The 14492-nt window shown below is 61.6% G+C and overlaps 1 protein-coding gene across 3 annotated transcripts in view; it reads left to right on the top strand.

Moving 5' to 3' along the window:
• Positions 1-14492, top strand: part of NRBP2 (nuclear receptor binding protein 2) — a 61073-nt gene that overhangs the window by 34674 nt on the left and 11907 nt on the right. For 2 of the 3 annotated variants that reach the window (XM_077190100.1, XM_077190096.1), the window contains exons 2-13: positions 2345-2467; positions 3880-3981; positions 4093-4182; positions 4821-4861; positions 5228-5322; positions 6341-6364; positions 7347-7430; positions 8306-8361; positions 9003-9098; positions 11300-11432; positions 12833-12935; positions 14194-14244. In XM_077190100.1, the coding sequence (XP_077046215.1) occupies positions 2345-2467; positions 3880-3981; positions 4093-4182; positions 4821-4861; positions 5228-5322; positions 6341-6364; positions 7347-7430; positions 8306-8361; positions 9003-9098; positions 11300-11432; positions 12833-12935; positions 14194-14244 (998 nt within the window). The remainder of the gene's footprint in view (positions 1-2344; positions 2468-3879; positions 3982-4092; positions 4183-4820; positions 4862-5227; positions 5323-6340; positions 6365-7346; positions 7431-8305; positions 8362-9002; positions 9099-11299; positions 11433-12832; positions 12936-14193; positions 14245-14492) is intronic. The other variant, XM_077190105.1, reaches the window with a different exon arrangement.

Below are 14492 nucleotides of genomic sequence, written 5' to 3'. Positions count from 1 at the left end.
CAAAGAGAACAGAAATTTGGTATTTTTGGTGTCTGTTCCTGGTTAGGCCAGGATGGCCCAAAGGGAACAGAAATTTGGTATTTTGGGGGGCCTGTTCCTGGTTAGGCCAGGATGGCCCAAAGCGAACAGAAATTTGGTATTTTTGGGGTCTGTTCCTGATCAGGCCAGGATGGCCCAAAGAGAGAATAGAAATTTGGTATTTTTGGGGCCTGTTCCTGATCAGGCCATTCCTGACCCAAAGAGAGAACAGAAATTTGGTATTTTTGGGGCCTCTTCCTGATCAGGCCAGGATGGCCCAAAGAGAGAACAGAAATTTGGTATTTTTGGGGCCTGTTCCTGATCAGGCCAGGATGGCCCAAAGAGAACAGAAATTTGGTATTTTGGGGGGCCTGTTCCTGGTTAGGCCAGGATGGCCCAAAGAGAACAGAAATTTGGTATTTTTGGGGTCTGTTCCTGATCAGGCCATTCCTGACCCAAAGAGAGAACAGAAATTTGGTATTTTTGGGGCCTGTTCCTGATCAGGCCAGGATGGCCCAAAGAGAGAACAGAAATTTGGTATTTTTGGGGCCTGTTCCTGATCAGGCCAGGATGGCCCAAAGAGAGAACAGAAATTTGGTATTTTTGGGGTCTGTTCCTGGTTAGGCCAGGATGGCCCAAAGGGAACAGAAATTTGGTATTTTTTGGTGTCTGTTCCTGGTTAAGTCAGGATGACCCAAAGAGAACAGAAATGTGGTATTTTTGGGGCCTGTTCCTGATCAGGCCATTCCTGACCCAAAGAGAACAGAAATTTTGTATTTTTGGGGTCTGTTCCTGATCAGGCCATTCCTGACCCAAAGAGAACAGAAATTTGGTATTTTGGGGGGGGGTGTGTTCCTGGTCAGGCCATTCCTGGCCCAAAGGGAACAGAAATTTTGTATTTTTGGGGGTCTGTTCCTGATCAGGCCATTCCTGGCCCAAAGAAAACAGAAATTTGATATTTTTGGGGGTCTGTTCCTGATCAGGCCAGGATGGCCCAAAGAGAACAGAAATTTGGTATTTATGAGAGCCTGTTCCTGTTCAGGCCATTCCTGACCCAGAGAGAACAGAAATTTGGTATTTTTGGTGTCTGTTCCTTGTTAGGCCATTCCTGGCCCAAAGGGAACAGAAATTTGGTATTTTTGGGGTCTGTTCCTGGTTAAGCCAGGATGACCCAAAGAGAACAGAAATTTGGTATTTTTGGGGCCTGTTCCTGATCAGGCCATTCCTGACCCAAAGAGAACAGAAATTTGGTATTTTTGGTGTCTGTTCCTGATCAGCCCATTCCTGACCCTAAGAGAGAACAGAAATTTGGTATTTTTGGGGTCTGTTCCTGATCAGGCCATTCCTGGACAGGAGAGAACAGAAATTTTGTGTTTTGGGGTCTGTTCCTGATCAGGCCATTCCTGGACAAGAGAGAACAGAAATTTGGTATTTTTGGGGTCTGTTCCTGATCAAGCCATTCCTGGCCCGAAGAGAGAACAGAAATTTTGTATTTTTGGGGTCTGTTCCTGATCAGGTCATTCCTGGACAGGAGAGAACAGAAATTTGGTATTTTTGGGGCCTCTTCCTGATCAGGCCATTCCTGGACAGGAGAGAACAGAAATTTGGTATTTTTGGGGCCTGTTCCTGATCAGGCCATTCCTGGCCCAAAGAAAACAGAAATTTGGTATTTTTGGGGTCTGTTCCTGATCAGGCCATTCCTGGACAGGAGAGAACAGAAATTTGGTATTTTTGGGGCCTGTTCCTGATCAGGCCATTCCTGGCCCAAAGAGAACAAAAATTTGGTATTTTTGGGGTCTGTTCCTGATCAGGCCATTCCTGGACAGGAGAGAACAGAAATTTCGTGTTTTGGGGTCTGTTCCTGATCAGGCCATTCCTGGACAGGAGAGAACAGAAATTTGGTATTTTTGGGGCCTGTTCCTGATCAGGCCATTCCTGGCCCAAAGGGAACAGAAATTTGATATTTTTGGGGTCTGTTCCTGATCAGGCCTTTCCTGGACAGGAGAGAACAGAAATTTGGTATTTTTGGGGCCTGTTCCTGATCAGGTCATTCCTGGCCCAAAGAGAACAGAAATTTGGTATTTTTGGGGTCTGTTCCTGATCAGGCCATTCCTGACCCAAAGAGAGAACAGCAATTTGGTATTTTTGGGGCCTGTTCCTGATCAGGCCATTCCTGGCCCAAAGAGAGAACAGAAATTTGGTATTTTTGGGGCCTGTTCCTGATCAGGTCATTCCTGGCCCAAAGAGAGAACAGAAATTTGGTATTTTTGGGGCTGCCCGCGCCACTGGTGGTGCCAGCCTGGCCTGACCCCCCCTGTGCCCCCAGGTGAACCAGGGGAACATGCCTGGCATCCAGAGCACCTTCCTGGCCATGGACACTGAGGAGGGCGTGGAGGTGGTGTGGAACGAGCTGCTCTTCACTGACAGGAAAGCCTTCAAAGCTCACGAGGTGAGGGCACGGCTGGCACGGCCTGGTATGGCCAGGTATGGCCTGGTACGGCCTGGCATGGCCCAGAACAGCCTGGTACGGCCTGGTATGGCCTGGTATGGCCTGGTACGGCCTGGCATGGCCCAGAACAGCCTGGCACAGCCTGCTAGGGCTCTGCCCCCTGGCACAGCCTGGTATGGCCTGGCATGGTGTGGCAGAATGGGCTCCTGTCCCTGGCACGGCCTAGTACAGTCTAGTACAGCCTGGTACGGCCTGGTATGGCCCAGAACAGCCTGGCACGGCCTGGCACGGCCTGGTATGGCCTGGTATGGCCCAGAACAGCCTGGCACAGCCTGGCATGGCCTGGCATGGCCTGGTACAGCCTAGAGGCACAGCCTGGTATGGCCTGGCATGGCCTGGCAGAATGGGCTCCTGTCCCTGGCATGGCCTGGTACGGCCTGGGGGCACAGCCTGGCACAGCCTGGCATGGCCCGGAACAGCCTGGCACGGCCTGGCATGGCCTGGCAGGGCTCTGCCCCCTGGCACACACTGGCACAGCCTGGCACAGCCTGGCATGGCCTGGCAGGGCTCTGTCCCTGGCACAGGCCCCTCCTTGACTGCTCCCTCCCAGGAAGGCCAGAGCAGGCCCTGGGGCATCCCCAGAGCTTGAGGTGCCCTGCCCGTGCCAGGAGCTGCCTTCTCACCTGTCCTGTGCCATCCTGGGAGCTTCTGTGTGCCAGGAGCTCCCTCCTCACCTGTGCTGCCCATCCCAGCCCCTCACCTGTGCCCTGTGCCAGCCCCTCACCTGTGCCCTGTGCCCCCAGGAGCTCACCTGCCCCATGCCAGGCCCTCATCTGTGCCCCCCCCTCACCTGTGCCTCCAGGCCCTCACCTGTGCCCTGTGCCAGCCCCTCACCTGTGCCCTGTGCCCCCAGGAGCTCACCTGCCCCATGCAAGCCCCTCATCTGTGCCCCCCCCACCTGTGCCTCCAGGCCCTCACCTGTGCCCTGTGCCAGCCCCTCACCTGTCCTGCCCCTGCCAGGAGCTCCACCCTCACCTGTACTGCCCATCCCAGCACCTCCCTCCTCACATGCCCTGCCCTGTGCCCCCCTCACCTGTGCCCTGTGCCCTCAGGAGAAGATCCAGACCATGCCAGCCCCTCCCCTGTGCCCCCTGCACCTGTGCCCCCCTCATCTGTGCCCTGTGCCCCCAGGAGCTCTCTCCTCACCTGTCCTGCCTGTGCCAGCCCCTCCCCTGTGCCCTGAGTCCTGTGCCAGCCCCTCACCTGTGCCCCTCCCCTGTGCCCCTCACCTGTGTCCCCCTCACCTGTGCCCCCCCAGGAGAAGATCCAGACCATGCTAGCCCCTCCCCTGTGCCCCCCTCACCTGTGCCCCCGTCACCTGTGCCCCTCACCTGTGCCCTGTGCCCCCTCAGGAGAAGATCCAGACCATGTTTGAGCAGCTGGTGCTGGTGGATCACCCCAACATTGTCAAACTGCACAAGTACTGGTTGGACGTCAGGGACAGCAAGGCCCGGGTACGGCTGAGGGGTCTGGGGGGTTCTGGGGGGCTCTGGGGGGCTCTGGGGGGTTTTGGGGGGTTTTGGGGGTCTCTGGAGGCAGCTGACCCCCCTGCCCCGTTGCCCCAGGTGATTTTCATCACGGAGTACGTGTCCTCGGGGAGCCTCAAGCAGTTCCTGAAGAAAACCAAGAAGAACCACAAGGCCATGAACGCCCGGGTGAGCCCCAGGGGCACCCCCAGCCCCTCTGGGGAGGGGGCTGCGTGTCCCTGGCCCTGGGAATGGGGTGGCAGGGCATGGGGGGATGTTCCTGTCCCTGTGTCCCTGTCCCTGTTACTGGGAATGGACCCTGAGCCATGGCTGGGCACAGGGCATGTCCCTGTCCCTGTGTCCCTGTCCCTGCACCTGGGAATGGACCCTGAGCCATGGCTGGGCACAGGGCATGTCCCTGTCCCTGTGTCCCTGTGTCCCTGTCCCTGGGAATGGACCCTGAGCCATGGCTGGGCATAGGGCATGTCCCTGTGTCCCTGTGTCCCTGTCCCTGGGAATGGACCCTGAGCCATGGCTGGGCACAGGGCATGTCCCTGTCCCTGCGTCCCTGTGTCCCTGTGTCCCTGTCCCTGGGAATGGACCCTGAGTGTGGCAGAGCACAGGGGATGTCCCTGTCCCTGTCCCTGTCCCCACTCTGGCAGAGCTGTGTCCCCACTCTGCCCCTGTCCCTGTCCCTGTCCCTGTCCCTGTCCCTGTCCCCAGTCTGGCAGAGCTGTGTCCCCACTCTGTCCCTGTCCCTGTCCCTGTCCCTGTCCCCCTGTCCCTGTCCCCACTGACGCAGCCATGTCCCCCTGTCCCCTCCCCAGGCCTGGAAGCGCTGGTGCACCCAAATCCTCTCGGCTCTCAGGTGAGGCTCCTGCAGCTCCTGCAGCTCCACCCCTGCCCCGAGGGCTGCGGGGGCTGTGGGCAGAGCTGGGCACACACTGTGCCCCATTCTGTGCCCCACTCTGTGCCCCCTGTACCCCCTGTACCCCCTGTGTAGCCCCTGTGCCCCCTGTGTGCCCCCTGTGTGCCCCCTGTGCCCCCTGTGTACCCCCTGTGTGCCCCCTGTGTGCCCCCTGTACCCCCTGTGCCCTCCTGTGCCCCCTGTACCCCCTGTGCCCCCTGTGCCCCCTGTACCCCCTGTGTACCCCCCTGTACCCCCTGTACCCCCTGTACCCCCTGTGCCCCCCAGTTTCCTGCCCCCCTGTGACCCCCCCCCGTGCCCCCCCAGTTTCCTGCACTCCTGTGACCCCCCCATCATCCACGGGAACCTGACCAGTGACACCGTGTTCATCCAGCACAACGGGCTCGTCAAGATCGGCTCCGGTGCGCCTGGGGGGGCACGGGGGGGGGCACGGGGGGCTGGGGGGGTCACAGGGGGCTGGGGAGTTCTGGGAGGGTCTGGGGGTCACAGGAGGATGGGGGGGGGCACGGTGGTCTCGGGGGGTCACAGAGGTTTGAGGGGTCTTGGGGGGTTACAGGGGTCTGGGGGGGGGTCATGGGGACTGGGGGGGTCACAGGGGGCTGGGGGGACTGCGGGGGGCACGGGGGACTGGGGGGGACTGTGGGGGGCACAGGGGTCTGGGGGTTACAGGGGTCTGGGGGGGACTGCGGGGGGCACAGGGGTCTGGGGGGGTTACAGGGGTCTGGGGGGGGTCATGGGGACTGGGGGGGTCACAGGGGGCTGGGGGGTCATGGGGGCGGGGGGGTCACAGGGCGCTGGCGGGGTCTGGGAGGGTCTGGGGGTCACACGGGTCTAGGGGGGGCATGGTGGTCTCGGGGGGTCACAGGGGTTTGGGGGGTCTGGGGGGGTCACAGGGGTCACAGGGGTCCGAGGGGGTCAGAGGGGTCTGGGGGGGGGGGTCACAGGGTTCTGGGGGGTCTGAGGGGATCCAAGGGGTCAGAGGGGGTCCCAGAGGGTCCCATGGGGTCCAAGGGGTCCCAGGCGGGTCCGAGGGGGTTGGCAGGAGGAGGGGGGCGGGGGTCACAGGGGTTTGGGGAGGTCACAGAGGGTCCAGGGGGGTCAGAGGGGGTCCCAGAGGGTCCCATGGGGTCTCAGGGGTCCCATGGGGTCTCAGGGGTCCAAGGGGGTTGGCAGGAGGAAGGGGGCGGGGGTCACACGGGTTTGGGGGGGTCCCAGGGGGTCCGAGGGGTCACAGGGGGTCCCATGGGGTCCCATGGGGTCTCAGGGGTCCAAGGGGGTTGTCAGGATGAAGGGGGCGGGGGTCCCACGGGGTCTGGGGGGTTCCTGGGCAGGCAGGAGCCCTGAGAATCGCGGGGTCCCTTTTTGGGGTGCCAACCTCGCTGTCCCCTTTCCTTGCCCTCCCGATGCCCGCCCTGGCAGTTTGGCACCGGGTGTTTGCCAATGGTGAGTGACCCCCCCTCGGCCACCCCCTGTCCTGGGGGCACCCCCGCAGCCCCCAGACCCACCAGGGGCACTGGGGATGGGCTCTGTGAGGAGGGGGCACAGGGGACGGGCTCTGTGGGGAGGGGGCACCAGGAATGGGCTCTGTGGGGAGCGGGCACCTCCATCCCACCAGGAACAGCTGCTGAGTGGGAGCAGAGGGGGCTCCTGGCACGGGGGTGGGCAGGGGGGGGGCAGGGGCACAGATCCCCCCCTGAGACCCCACAGGTGGGCACTCACAGAGACCCCCTGGGGTGGGCACACTCAGAGCCCCTAGATGGGCACACTGACAGGTGGGCACACAGACCCCGCGGGTGGGCACTGTCCCAGGTGGGCACACTCAAGTGGGCACTGTCCCAGGTGGGCACACTCAGGGTGGGCACTCTCAGGGTGGGCACACTCAGGGTGGGCACTGTCAGGTGGGTACTGTCCCAGGTGGGCACGGTCAGGGTGGGCACACTCACAGTGGGCACTCAGGTGTGCCCTGTCCCAGGTGTGCACTGTCAGGGTGGGCACACTCAGGTGGGCACTGTCAGGGTGGGCACACTCAGGGTGGGCACTGTCAGGTGTGCCCTGTCCCAGGTGGGCACTGTCAGGGTGGGCACACTCGGGTGGGCACTGTCAGGTGGGCACTGTCAGGGTGTGCCCTGTCCCAGGTATGCCCTGTCCCAGGTGGGCACTGTCAGGGTGGGCACTGTCAGAGTGGGCACTGTCAGGTGTGCCCTGTCCCAGGTGGGCACTCTCAGGGTGGGCACTCAGGTGGGCACTGTCAGGTGTGCCCTGTCCCAGGTGGGCACTGTCAGGGTGGGCACTCTCAGGTGGGCACTGTCAGGGTGGGCACTCTCAGGGTGGGCACTGTCAGGTGGGCACTCTCAGCTGGGCACACTCACGGTGGGCACTCTCAGCCCCTCAGCCCGTGCCCCCCTTTCTCTCCCTCTGTCCCCAGCGCTCCCGGATGATCTGCGCAGCCCCATGAGGATCGAGCGCGAGGAGCAGCGGAACCTGCACTTCTTCCCTCCGGAATACGGCCGTGAGTGGGAAAATGGGAATGGGGAAATGGGAATGGGAATGGGAATGGGGACGGGAATGGGGAAATGGGGAATGGGAACGGGGAATGGGAGCTGTGGAACCTGCACTTCTTCCCTCCGGAATACGGCCGTGAGTGGGAAAATGGGAATGGGGAAATGGGAATGGGAATGGGGAATGGGAATGGGAACGGGAATGGGGAAATGGGGAATGGGAACGGGGAATGGGAGCTGTGGAACCTGCACTTCTTCCCTCCGGAATACGGCCGTGAGTGGGAAAATGGGAATGGGGAAATGGGGATGGGGAAATGGGAACGGGGAATGGGTAGGGGGAATGGGGAAATGGGGAATGGGAGCTGTGGAACCTGCACTTCTTCCCCCTGGAATATGGCTGTGAGTGGGGACCGGAATGAATGGGACACAGGGACAGGGATGGGGATGGGAATGGGGAATGGGGATGGGAATGGGAATGGGAATGGGAATGGGAATGGGAATGGGGAATGGGAATGGGGAACAGGAATCAGAATGGGGAATGGGAACAGGAACAGGAATGGGCACAAGGGGTGCACAGCGCAGGAGGGCAGGGGAGGGGAAGGGAGACAGGTGAGAACAGGTGAGGGCAGGGATGGGTATCCAAGGGGATGGTGTGGGGTGTCCCGGGGCTGCCCAGGTGTGGGTTCCAGGTGTGGTGCCCAGGTGTGCCCAGGTGGGGTGCCCAGGTGTGGGGTTCCAGGTGTGGGGTTCCAGGTGTGGTGCCCAGGTGTGCCCAGCTGGGGTGCCCAGGTGTGGGTTCCAGGTGTGGGGTTCCAGGTGTGCCCAGCTGGGGTGCCCAGGTGCGCTCCAGCCCTGAGCTCTGCCCCGTGTCCCTCTCATGCCCCAGAGAAGGCAGACGGGACGGCCGTGGACATCTTCTCCTTCGGGATGTGCGCGCTGGAGGTGCGGGAAGGGGCTGGGAGCCCTGGGAGCCTGTGGGGAGGGGTCACCGGCTGGGGCCGTGCCCTGTGGGGAGGTGTCACCGGCTGGGGCTGTGCCCTGTGGGGAGGGGTCACCGGCTGGGGCCGTGCCCTGTGGGGAGGGGTCACCGGCTGGGGCCGTGCCCTGTCCTGCCCTGGCTGGGGCTGTCCCCTGTCCCTGCCCTGGCTGGGGCTGTCCCCTGTGGGGAGGGGTCACCGGCTGGGGCTGTGCCCTGTCCCTGCCCTGGCTGGGGCTGTCCCCTGTCATTGCCCTGTCCCCTGGGAACCCGCCCCCCCCAGATTGTCCCTGTCCCCATCCCCTGGCAGATGGCCGTGTTCCTATCCCTGCCTGGTCCTGGCCGTGTCCCCTGTCCCCTGGAACCCCCCCGGACTGCCCCTGTCCCTGTCTCTGTCCCTGTAACCCCCAGCCTGTCCCTGTCCCCCACAGCCTGTCCCCTGTCCCTGTCCCTGTCCCCCCCAGCTTGTCCCTGTCCCTGCCCCCTGGCAGATGGCCCTGTCCCTGTCCCTGTCCCTGTCCCCCCAGCCTGTCCCTGTCCCCTGGCAGATGGCCGTGTCCCCTGTCCCTGTCCCCCCCAGCTTGTCCCTGTCCCTGTCCCCTGGCAGATGGCCGTGCTGGAGATCCAGACCAATGGGGACACGCGGGTGTCGGAGGAGGCGATCGCGCGGGCCCGGCACTCCCTGGATGACCCCAACATGAGGGTGAGGGGACTCTGGGGACCTGAGGGGGACAGGCCCTGTCCTGGGTCAGTGCTGGGGACAAATCCCTGTCCTGTGTCACTGCTGGGGGTGATTCCCTGTCCTGGGTCACTGCTGGGGATGAATCCCTGTCCTGTGTCACTGCTGAGGACAAATCTGTGTCCTGGGTCACCCCTGGGGACAGTCCCTGTCCTGTGTCCCTACTGGGGACAATCCCTGGCCTGTGCCACCCCTGGGGACAGTCCCTGTCCTGTGTCACCCCTGGGGGTGAATTCCTGTCCTGTGTCACTGCTGGGGACAGTCCCTGTCCTGTGTCACCCCTGGGGGTGAATCCCTGTCCTGTGTCCCTACTGGGGACAATCCCTGACCCCTGGGGACAGTCCCTGTCCTGTGCCACCCCTGTGTCACCCCTGGGCGTGAATCCCTGTCCTGTGTCACTGCTGGGTTCAAACCCACCCCCATCTCCCTCTCCTCAGTGTAAATCCCACCTTTATCTCTTACTCCTGGGTGCAAGTCCCCACCCTGCCAGCTCCCCGTGGGTGCAGCTGGGCTCTGGCCCTGTCCCTGCTGTCCCTCCTCCTGTCCCCGAGTGTCCTGGGGCTCCTGCTCCAGCTTTGGGTCCATTTCCTGGGAAATGGGTCCCAGGCAGGCCTTGGGCAGTGCCCCCTGTGCTGGCACCTCCCAGGTGCCCAGGTGAGGGCACTGAGGGGCTGGAATGTGCCCAGGGGAGGGAGGAGAGCTGGGGAAGGGTCTGGGGGAGCTGGGAGGGGCTCGGCCTGGAGAAAAGGGGGGGATCAGGGGGGCCCTTGTGGCTCTGCAGAGCTCCTGCCAGGAGGGGACTGTGACCGTGTTCACAGGGGGCTTATGGTGAGGGAAGAGACAGGGACCTGACTCCGTGTTCCAGGAGGCTGATTTATTTATTATTTTATGATATATATATATTATATTAAAACTATACTGAAAGAATAGAAGAAAATGTTGAAGGAAGAGACAAGGATCTGGCTCCATGTTCCAGGAGGCTGATTTATTATTTTATGATATATATTATATTAAAATATACTAAAAGAATAGAAGAAAATGTTGAAGGAAGAGACGAGGACCTGACTCCATGTTTCAGGAGGCTGATTCATTATTTTATGATATATATATATTATATTAAAACTATACTGAAAGAATAGAAGAAAATGTTGAAGGAAGAGACGAGGACCTGACTCTGTGTTTCAGGAGGCTGATTTATTATTTTATTATATATATTATATTAAAACTATACTGAAAGAATAGAAGAAAATGTTGAGGGAAGAGATGAGGACCTGACTCCGTGTTCCAGGAGGCTGATTTATTTATTATTTTATGATATATATATTATATTAAAACTATACTGAAAGAATAGAAGAAAATGTTGAAGGAAGAGAGGAGAACCTGACTCCATGTTTCAGGGGGCTGATTTATTACTTTATGATATATATATTATATTAAAACTATACTAAAAGAATAGAAGAAAATGTTTCATCAGCAGACTTAGCTAAGAATAGAATCAGCAAGAATGATAACAAAGGTTTGTGGCTCGGGCTCTCTGTCCGAGCCAGTTGGGCTGTGATTGGCCATTAATTAGAAACAGCCACATGAGACCAATCACAGATTCACCTGTTGCATCCCACAGCAGCAGATAATTACTGTTTAAATGTTGTTCCTGAGGCCTCTCAGCTTCTCAGGAGGGAAAATCCCAAGGAAAGGCTTTTTCATGAAAATGTGCCTGCGACAGGGGACAGCCAGGGGGGATTCGGGATCTGATCCCAGGAACAGGGACAGGAGGAGAGGGAACGGCCCCAGGCTGGGCCAGGGGAGCTCAGGGTGAATTTCCCCATGGAAAGGGGGGGTCAGGAGCCGCCCAGGGAGGGGTGCAGAGCCCATCCCTGGAGTGCCCCAGGGGCGAATGGGCACTCAGAGCTGGGGATGGGGCACGGGGGCAGCTCTGTGAGCTCCAGGGATCCCAGGGTCCCTGTGGGAGCATTGCCCAGCCCTGCTGACCCCGTGGCCCTGCCCTGCCCTGCCCCAGGAGTTCATCCTGTCCTGCCTGACCCTGAACCCCGAGCTGGGGATGGGGCACGGGGGCAGTTCTGTGAGCTCCAGGGATCCCAGGGTCCCTGTGGGAGCTGCAGGGCATCGCCCAGCCCTGCTGACCCCGTGGCCCTGCCCTGCCCCAGGAGTTCATCCTGTCCTGCCTGACCCTGAACCCCGAGCGGCGCCCGAGCGCCAACAGCCTCCTGTTCCACCGCGTGCTCTTCGAGGTGCACTCGCTGAAGCTGCTGGCGGCACACTGCTTCATCAACCACCAGTGTGAGAGCCTGGGGAGCCCCTGGGGGCCTGGGCAGCGCTGGGAAGGGTCAGCACGGGGAGCAGAGCCAGGCTCGGGGAGCTGGGAAGGGTCAGCAGGGGGAGCAGAGCCAAGCTGGGGGAGCTGGGAATGGTCAGGATGGAGCAGAGAGTCAGGGATGAGAGCTGGGAATGGTCAGGATGGAGCAGAGCCAGGGCGGGAGAGCTGGGAAGGGCCAGGATGGAGCAGAGAGCCAGGGTGGGGGAGCTGGGAATGGTCAGGAATGAGAGCTGGGAATGGTCAGGATGGAGAACAGAGCCAGGCTGGGGGAGCTGGGAAGGGTCAGCAGGGGGAGCAGAGCCAGGCTGGGGGAGCTGGGAATGGTCAGGATGGAGCAGAGAGCCAGGATGGGAGAGCTGGGAATGGCCAGGATGGAGAACAGAGCTGGGAATGGTCAGGATGGAGAACAGAGCCAGGGATGAGAGCTGGGAATGGCCAGGATGGAGAACAGAGCCAGGATGGAGAGGTGGGAATGGTCAGGATGGAGAACAGAGCTGGGAATGGTCAGGATGAAGAATAGAGCCAGGGATGAGAGCTGGGAATGGCCAGGATGGAGAACAGAGCCAGGAATGAGAGCTGGAAATGGCCAGGATGGAGCAGAGAGCCAGGATGGAGAGCTGGGAATGGTCAGGATGGAGAACAGAGCCAGGCTGGGAGAGCTGGGAATGGTCAGGATGGAGAACAGAGCTGGGAATGGTCAGGATGGAGAACAGAGCCAGGATGGAGAATTGGGAATGTTCTCCTGGAGAGCTGGGAATGGTCAGGATGGAGAACAGAGCCAGGATTGAGAGCTGGGAATGGCCAGGATGGAGAACAGAGCCAGGATGGAGAGGTGGGAATGGTCAGGATGGAGAACAGAGACAGGATTGAGAGCTGGGAATGTTTCCCTGGAGAGCTGGGAATGTTCTCCTGGGGAACAGAAGGGCCCAAGGAGATCTCAGAGCCCCTCTCAGGGCCTGAAGGGGCTCCAGGAGAGCTGGAGAGGGATTTGGACAAGGGAGGGAGGGACAGGCAAGGGGGAATGGTGTCCCACTGCTGCACAGCAGGGCTATCTGGGATTTTGGGAAGGAATTCCTGGCTGGGAATGGGGCAGGGCCTGGCACAGGGTGCCCAGAGCAGCTGTGGCTGCCCCTGGATCCCTGGCAGTGCCCCAGGCCAGGCTGGGCAGGGCTGGACAGGACTCGGGGCACCCTAGGACAATGGGAGGTGTCCCTGCCATGGCAGGGGTGGCTCTGGGTGGGGTTTGGGGTCCCTCCCACCCAAGCCCCCCCCGATTCCCTGTGCAGACCCTGGGCAGGGGCTCCCAGCCCCTCCCTGAGCAGGGGCTGCAGCACCCACGCCCCCCCCCGTGCCTCTGCCCCAGATCTGATGCCCGAGAACGTGGTGGAGGAGAAGATCAAGGAGCTGGACCTGAACATGGTGATGGCCGAGATCCGCAGGGAGGGACGGCCCGGGGTGCAGTGGAGGTGAGGAGGGGGGACCCCAGAGCCTAGAGACCCCCCAGAGCCTGGAGACCCCCACCCTGGAGACCCCCAGAGCCTGGGGACCCCCCCAGAGCCTGGAGACCCCCCCAGAGCCTGGAGACCCCCCCAGCCTGGGGACCCCTACCCTGGATACCCCAGAGCCTGGGGACCCCCCCAGAGCCTGGGGACCCCCCCAGCCTGGGGACCCCCACCCTGGATACCCCCAGAGCCTGGAGACCCCCAGAGCCTGGAGACCCCCCCAGAGCCTGGGGACCCCCCCAGCTTTGAGACCCCAGAGCCTGGAGACCCCCCCAGAACCTGGAGACCCCCCCAGCCTGGAGACTCCCCCAGATCTGAGACCCCCCAGAGCCTGGAGACCCCTACCCTGGAGACTCCCCCAGCTTTGAGACCCCCCAGAGCCTGGAGACCTCAGCCTGGGGACCCCTACCCTGGATACCCCCCCAGCCTGGAGACCCCCCAGCTTTGAGACCCCCCCAGACCCTGGAGACCTCAGCCTGGGGACCCCTCAGATCTGAGACCCCCTCAGCCTGGAGACCCCCCCAGCCTGGGGACCCCTACCCTGGATACCCCCAGAGCCTGGAGACCCCCAGAGCCTGGGGACCCCTCAGATTTGAGACCCCAGAGCCTGGAGACCCTCCCAGAGCCTGGAGACCCCCAGAGCCTGGGGACCCCCACCCTGGATACCCCCAGAGCCTGGAGACCCCCCCAGAGCCTGGATACCCCCAGAACCTGGAGACCCCCCCAGCCTGGGGACCCCTACCCTGGATACCCCCAGAGCCTGGAGACCCCCCCCAGCTTTGAGACCCCCTCAGTCTGGGGACCCCCACCCTGGAGACCCCCCCCAGAGGGGGTCTCCCCCCACCCCTGGATACCCCCAGAGTCTGGAGACCCCCCCCAGCCTGGGGACCCCTCAGATTTGAGACCCCCCCAGAGCCTGGAGACCCCAGCCTGGGGACCCCCCTGCCATGGGCAGCAGCCCCCTTGACCCCCCTGACCTCCCTCGGACCCCCCCAGATCCCCCCAGACCCCCCTGACCTTCCCCAGACCCCCCTGATCCCCCTGGACCCCCCTGACCGCCCTGGACCCCCCGGATCCCCCCAGGACCCCCCTGGAACCCCCTGACCCCCCTGATCTCCCCTGGACCCTCTTGGACTCCCCTGACCCCTCCCTGGACCCCCTTGGACCCCCCTGGAACCCCCTGAACCCCCTGGACCCCCCTGACCCCCCTGTCCTTTCCCAGGTACTCCGAGGTTTCCTTCCTGGAGCTTGACAAGTTCTTGGAGGACGTGAGGTGGGTGTGAGAGCCCCCCCAGGGGTGAGCACCCCCTGCCTGGGGTCCCCCCTGTGAGCACCCCCTGCCTGGGGTCCCCAGGGGGATGTGGGGCCGGGATGGGGACACGGGGGTGTCCCTGGTGTCCTGGGATGGGGACATGGGGGTGTCACTGGTGTCCCCTGGTGTCCCCATGGGAATGTGGGGTCGGGATGGGGACATGGGGGTGTCCCTGCTGTCCTGGGATGGGGACATGGGGGTGTCCCTGG

Source organism: Agelaius phoeniceus, chromosome 1 (assembly GCF_051311805.1).
Source record: "Agelaius phoeniceus isolate bAgePho1 chromosome 1, bAgePho1.hap1, whole genome shotgun sequence".
NCBI classification, from domain to species: domain Eukaryota; kingdom Metazoa; phylum Chordata; class Aves; order Passeriformes; family Icteridae; genus Agelaius; species Agelaius phoeniceus.
This window is presented reverse-complemented; position numbering and strand designations above follow the sequence as displayed.